The sequence below is a fragment of a genome, unplaced genomic scaffold (genome assembly GCF_019419815.1).
Source record: "Pyrus x bretschneideri cultivar Hongxiangsu unplaced genomic scaffold, Pyrus_bretschneideri_v1 Contig4, whole genome shotgun sequence".
Lineage (NCBI taxonomy): Eukaryota > Viridiplantae > Streptophyta > Magnoliopsida > Rosales > Rosaceae > Pyrus > Pyrus x bretschneideri.
The window spans coordinates 13,634,568-13,642,102 of record NW_025999723.1 but is presented as its reverse complement, the minus strand read 5'-3'; the positions used below and the strand labels follow the sequence as shown (position 1 = coordinate 13,642,102).

At 39.0% G+C, this 7,535-nt stretch overlaps 1 protein-coding gene across 1 annotated transcript; it reads left to right on the top strand.

Annotated features, from left to right (window-relative positions):
* The first annotated feature begins 2,540 nt into the window (after window positions 1-2,540).
* On the top strand, window positions 2,541-4,448 carry LOC103941637 (delta(8)-fatty-acid desaturase 1-like). Its single transcript, XM_009351846.3, has one exon. It carries the CDS (start codon window positions 2,801-2,803, stop codon window positions 4,148-4,150), a length of 1,350 nt encoding a protein of 449 aa, XP_009350121.2. The 5' UTR covers window positions 2,541-2,800; the 3' UTR covers window positions 4,151-4,448.
* The last annotated feature ends 3,087 nt before the right edge of the window (window positions 4,449-7,535 follow it).

Genomic DNA, 7,535 nt, shown 5'->3' with positions numbered 1-7,535 from the left:
ACGTACGTACTATTTTTGCAACAAATAATTACTCTCTTTTCTAATAATATGCTTTTTTTATATAGATTAAGTATGATATTCCTTGAAGAAGAAAGAAAACATACAATCAAAGAGGATAGGGTGCTAACAATGGGTCTCGATAAAAGCCTTGTTGGAGATTTCAACACAGATCAAGAAAAAAACAGCATCCCGCACCTCTAAATTAAGTTAAAATGCTATCCTGAAAAAGAAAACCATAAATATTTAGAGATTCTTTAAACCAAGAAACTTGATTATCCAATGTAATCCCAATCTCGCAAGATGATGTGCAATCGTGTTCGTCTCCCGTCGACCAAACGTGACCTTTCAATGCGGAAAAGACTTTTGAATTTGTCGGGTATCATTCAAAATGTTCCCAAAGGCACCATTACATGGAGTTGCCATATCCTTTTGAAGGGGCATTCATAACCACCATTGCATCCCCCTGCATCTCCAAGTGAGTTGTCACCAGGTTATATGCAAAAACCACTGCTACCCGAGCAACCATGATCTCTGCCAGCAACGGTGAGCAGATTTAGAGCCTGCCTTGAGGGTGTGCAAAAGGTGCCACCGTACAGTGTCACATCCCGGCCCGGACCTTCACCGCAACCCGAACTCGACTCCACCATAGCACAATATTGTTCACTTTGGGCCACAACCATGCCCTCACGGTTTTGTTTCTAGGAACTCACACGAGAACTTCCCAGTGGGTCACTCATCATGGAATTGCTCTCGTGCGAACTCACTTAACTTCGGAGTTCCTATGGAACTCGAAGCCAGTGAGCTCCTAAAAGGCTTTGTGCTAGGTAGAGATGGGGATATACATATAAGGCTTACAGGATCCACTATCCTGGACGATGTGGGATGTAACACACAGGGCTCCCAAATTTTCATTTCATGTATACAGATACATATAAAATAGATTAGATGCAAAAGACAATCACATATGTGGTTTTAGCGCTAGCGGTTTAGCTCTTCTACCTTATAGCCCAAGTGGCCGATTTTTAAGCCTACACATGGACAACAAGTGGGTGATGTGTGAGCACGTGTGGTCCTTTAGGCTTTTACACGAGAGACAGCTTGCTTTGATACCAAGATGAAATTTGGGTTCCCCTTAGCTAGATTTGTCCCTCACTAATGTGAGACAAACTCTCCACACACCATCAACTGTCAACACTTTGCAACCCAAATTATCGTATCTGGTGGTTTAAAATAGCTTAGGGGGATACTCAACATCAAATTTGCCTCAGAAAAAATGCACTTAATCAACCATGAAGAAATTCTCTCTGGGCAACCAATACGGAAAAAATTAATTTAGTTCATTAATGGTTAGAGTTTGATACTCGCTTTTTTCATTGAGTGCATTTTTCCCTACTCCTCATTGATTGTCGTTAAATTTCATTCAGTGCATTCCGGATAATGTCAACGAACTCATACTGGCAAACTGCTGCGTGTAGGTTTGGGAGAAACTTATTCCGTGCATGCAACACGTATTGAAATGGTCTATAGCTTAGTCACCAGCATGCCATGCAAGGTTGACAACAAGGCTTCTTGACAATTCTTATAAATTAGCAGCATGGTGGAGCTTATCAATATACAACCATGAATATGCTACTAGGTTTTCTTTTGGAAGGTGCCTACTACACGTAGCAGGTGGTGTTAAGTTAATTACCAATGCAGCAAATTCTCGGGGTAGGTCCCATTAGATATAAAATATAATCTACAAATAATAATTCTAAAATACGGATTCTCACACATATGATCTAACAAATTTATCGTTTGATAAAAAATAAAAAATAAAAGTCCATACCAATCAATTGCTGCAAGTAATCCACGTGTAATGTAACAAAATTCTAAAATATGAAAAAAAATACAAACAAATTGATGTATTTGATATCTAAGGTGGAGTATGAAACACCCAAATGGAAATCGATGCGTAACCACAGCATGTTTTAGTATATTCTTTAGCTAGAATACAAGATATTCGCATCTCCATATAAGAATAAAAATTTGTAGATATTTTTGCCCATACACAAACAGAGCCGTGGTTGCGCTGCCATTATCACAAAATTGATTTCATAAAAGGGTAAAGAGAACTTATCCGACCAAAATTCAACGAAATAAATTTATTAAAAAAAAAAAAAAAACCAATTGGTGGTTTCGTCTCGGTAAACTACTATTTTAGAGACCGAAAAAACTCACATAAGCATTTCAGCTATCTCATGACCACCTCGTATGATTTATCAACACCGAGGCTCAAATCCAAAACATGCCGGGAACCACGTGACCATCATTCCGTGTTACATATTTTTATTTTATTGTTCAAATTCGGTGTGACAATTCACGTAACTAAACTTAGGGATGTGGTTATAAACGTGGGGTGGTGTCGACGTGTCCAGATCCGATTAAAACATCTGATACGGTATGGACGCTGGAGCCGTGTGCCTCGCCGTAACCAACGAAACTCGACCACTCAACTTGCCCTGCTTCCCCTACCCATATAAAATCTCATTTCCAAACACGATTCATGTCATAAAAAATAAAAAAAAAACAAAAATCCCGAGATTGAGAAATAAGGGAGAAGAAGGAGAATTTGAAAACGAATCCAAAAAAACCCAAATCAAATCTGAGATTATCCCAATGCACTACTGGGTTCGTTTTTTTTTATTTTTTATGAACACAGGCATTTTCTCGGTTTGATTTGCGTGTGAGAATAAAAAAATTGTGTATTGTTGCGATTTTTTTTTTTGAAATTTTGTTGGGATTTTATTGTTGTTCACAAATGGAAATGGAGGTGGAGAAGAAGTATATTTCTGCAGAGGAGCTGAAGAAGCACAAGAAGCCTAGAGATTTATGGATCTCTATCCAGGGCAAGGTTTACAATGTGTCCGATTGGGCGAAAGATCACCCCGGCGGCGATACGATTCTGTACAATCTGGGTGGCCAGGATGTTACAGACGCCTTCATCGCCTACCATCCCGGCACTGCATGGCAGTACCTCAAGAAATTCTCCACCGGAATTTATCTCAAAGATTTCGAGGTCTCCGAGGTGTCGAAAGATTACAGAAGAATGGCCACGGAGTTTTCGAAGGCGGGTTTGTTCGAGAAGAAGGGACACGGCGCTCTGTGCTCAATCGTGATCATTGCCATCATGCTCAACCTCGTCGTGTGCGGAGTTTTGAAATCCGACAGCGTCTTGGTACATTTGATCTGCGGGATGCTTCTGGGGATGTTGTGGATTGAGGGAGCTTACATCGGACACGATTCGGGGCATTACCAGGTAATGTCGAGCCGGTTTTACAACAACATTGCCCAGATTGTTGCCGGTAATTGCTTCACCGGAATCAGCATTGCCTGGTGGAAGTGGACGCACAATGCCCACCACATTGCCTGCAACAGCCTCGATTACGACCCGGATCTCCAGCACATTCCGGTTTTTGCTGTCTCCGCAAAGTTTTTCAATTCGATCACCTCGATTTTTTACGGGAGAGTTTTGACGTTTGATCCTCTGGCAAGGCTTTTGGTCAGCTACCAGCATTTTACATATTACCCGGTTATGATGGTGGGGAGGGTTAATTTGTTTATCCAGACATTCTTGCTCTTGTTTTCGAGGCGGAATGTCCCGAACAGGGGATTGAACATCATCGGAATCCTTGTTTTCTGGACATGGTTTCCCCTCCTCGTTTCGTGTCTGCCCAATTGGAGTGAGAGGGTTATGTTTGTGCTGGCAGCATTTGCAGTGACGTCGCTCCAGCACATCCAATTCACGTTGAATCATTTCTCCGGCGACACCTATCTCGGTGCCCCCAATGCCAATGACTGGTTCGAGAAGCAAGCCGCGGGGACTATCGATATCTCCTGCTCAACTTGGATGGATTGGTTCTTTGGCGGCCTGCAGTTCCAGCTCGAACATCATTTGTTTCCGCGAATGCCTCGCGGACAACTGAGGAAGATTGCTCCAACTGTGAAGGAGTTGTGCAAGAAGCACAATTTGCCATACAGGAGCTTGTCCTTCTGGGAGGCCAATGTGTCCACAATTAGGACTCTAAGGAATGCTGCGCTTCAGGCTAGGGACCTGTCCAATCAAGTCCCGAAGAACTTGGTCTGGGAAGCTTTGAACACTCATGGCTGAGACTTGCTCGAGACCGTGTCAATATGTATTTACTGCCCCAGAAACACACACATTGATTCGCTTACATTGCCATTTTTTTTACAAGTTTGGGGCATCTATCTAGCACGAAGAAGACGATTATCGATGAGCTGGGTTTTGTCGATTGTGAATTTGGTATCATTTCGTTTGGCATTTCTCTTCTGCAATATTGATACAAAGTTATAGAGGTGTATCTCTCTGAAACTGTATTTGCGTTGGTCAGGCCTTCTGTAATACTTGCAGATATTAGTTTGATGAAAGGCAATTTCTTTACCAAGTATTTGTGTTTTTCTCTTTTTTTAGAAATTCTCCGTGCTTGACTTCTTCTGTCGATAATATCAATAGATACCTTATCGATGCAGTATCGACACCGTTCATCTGTGTGGGGCGTGCATGCAAGGGCATATGAGGAGTGCCATTATAACCAGAGGTGGATTATCTGCCTATCCATTTCTATATTCTCCCCATATCCTCTGATATGTGATCATGATTAAACTATATAAATATTTTATATTAATTTTTTATTAAAATAATAAAACAAAAAGTAATAGAAATAGAAAATGTTAATGTCGTTTAACCGTGACCATACAAACAGGAGGACATGGGAAGAGTATGAAAATGAGAGGGCAGACAATCCACCTCCATTATGACCCTCTACTATGGGAAGAATCTAATGGACCTGGCTTCTCTGCCCTCCCCCTTCCCATACACTTTCATCTCCTCCTATTTGTGCAATCACATCAACATTTTATATTACTATTAATTTTTATCTTATTATCTTTATAAAAAAAAATCAATATAAAATGTTAACATAACTTATCTGTGATTGTACAAAATAGAAAGAAATGAGAATGTATAGCAAATGGAAGGGCAAAGAAGCCATGTCCGAATCTATTAGTATGTAGTAAAACACCTATGCACCGTCATCGTGGTGTCCTGTCCGTGTCCAAAATTAACGTTTTAATGAATCAAAGAAAAGTTGGTTGTGACGTGATTTTATTCAATCCGTAGGCCACAGTTGATGCAGACAAATCTTCCTTTCACGTTCTGTGGTGGAGAAATTTTCTTGAACGAAAGACAAACCGACAACCTTAGCTGTAGTTTTCAAATGGTTGATGAGTACCTTCCATTTTCTCAGTGAATGTAGTTTTCAATAATCTTATACTTACCATATATTTATTATTATCTATATCATTTTTTAACAGGAGTAAAATCCTTCAACATATACGGATTTCATTTTTATTAAAAATATATGCAAACTATAGTTCAAATATATATACTAAGGCTAGTATTTTTGTTTTCTAATGTACTTGACTTTTTGAAGAAGTATGGGTCTCTCACTGTTAGAGAGTCTTAACACCCATTCTAATAATAATTTTTGGGATGTGTTACCTACAAACTCTTTTTAACTTCTCATGCACCCTCTTAATTTGTTGTTGTCAGATCAAACGAATTAAAAAGAAATCAACGACATAAATTAAAAAGAGATGCTTGAGAATTAAAAAAGTGTTTGTGGATAGCACATCCTTAATTTTTAAGTGGTAGGTTTAATAGCATCCCAAATTATGTGATGGGGATTTTGTTTTCTCAAAATCTGAAGTATCCCACACTTCGAAAAATATGATTAATTTTAGTGGGACCTAGAAACTCTGATGAATTCCACACTTCAAAAAAAATTCTCAAAATCTGAAGTATCCTACACTTTGAAAAATATGATTAATTTTAGTGGGGCCTAGAAACTCCAATTCCACACTTCCAAAAAAAAAAAAAAAAAATCAAGAGAACCATACGAACTGCACGGATGATTTAGTTTGGTTCGGTTTTTTTTTTAATTTTCAGTGGTTAAATCGAATCGCACCGACTTTAATCGATTTGACAATCGATTCTCAAAATTCATAGGGGGCGGTTAACCAAACCGACCCCCATATGTTTAATTTCATTTTTTTAACCATAATTAATACGTGTAGTAATATAAACGGTTAATTAAACTAGGGGGACCATTTCGAGAACGCAGCAACTGCTGCTTTGGTGCTCTCCTTAGGCTCCTTTATTTGTGTTTTCTTTTGAGCAATCACTCATATTAGTGCTACATTATGTAGCTTTTGGAGAGAAAACTGTTATGTATTTTTCGTCTTCACACAAACCCAAAATCGACCAAAGCTAACCCGCCACTATCGGTTAAAGACCCAGCTTGGTCAGTTTCGATTTGCAATTTTGGCCCAACCAACTAGGTCGGTTTGGTTTCGATTTTGGCCCAAAACTCAACTGAAACCAACCCGCGCCCACCCTTACTTTTAACATATATTTCTTGAGCAAAGAAGGAAACATGTTGCTCATCTATCTTAAGCAATAATCTTGAGCTTTTACACAATCCAGTAGAGATACAATACAATATTAATTCTATGTTTGTCTATATTGTGTTGCGTTTTGTTTTATTAATTAGTACATTCTTTTCATGGTGGTATGCTTTAGTTTGTAGGACAACCTTTTTTTTTCCCGAGTAGGATTTTCTCCCCTCTTAATCTCCCTCCCTTCCTATTTGAATGGTTACGATTAAGCCACATCAACGTTTTGTATTAATTTTTTAATAGCCAGAAGAAGTCAAAAAGCAATCTATGAAAGGAGGGGAGGAAAGGGGATGAGAATAGAAGAGAAGAGAATTCTACTTTTTTCCCAGGTTCTATTATAGGCAATTGAATGTGCATTGTTCAACGGAACCAAACTAGGGGACTATGCACAAGTTAGAAAAGATCTACATGATAGGAGCATATTTATGCAACTTTGTTAGCTTATTTCCTTATATTTAGTGAGTTAGTTTCTATTTATTATAGTGATATAAGCTATTTTTGTGTGTTCCTAGGTTCAATTGGCTAAAGTGGCAAGAAAAGGCAATTTGGAGCATTTTAGAGCAGTTTTGGGCTTAGAATGGCTAGCACATGCATGGAGCAAGGTGGATGGATGAAATTGAAGTTCAAGAGGGGCTAAGAATATGCTAAAGAGATGGAAGAATTAATTCAAGACAAAGAAGATATGGATCTCAGCAAAGAAAGAAGGAAACAAGAGCCAAGTTACCTTATTTTGTCCTAAACCTATCCTAATCATTCACTACCTAAGTTCTAGCTGTTAGGGGGTCCCTAATTAATTTAGGACACCTAAATATATGTTTCTAGAAGGCCTAATCCCATTCCTAAAGGGAGCCGCACCTTTTCCTTCTAGAAAACCTTTTACCTTGCCATGCAAGCCATTTCCCTTTCTCTCTTGGATCCTGCCGCATATCCCTTTCCCTTTTCCTCTTGGATTCTGACATTTATTTACCCTTTTTCCTTGAGGATTTGGAGGGTAAATCTTTTCCAAAATTAATTAATTA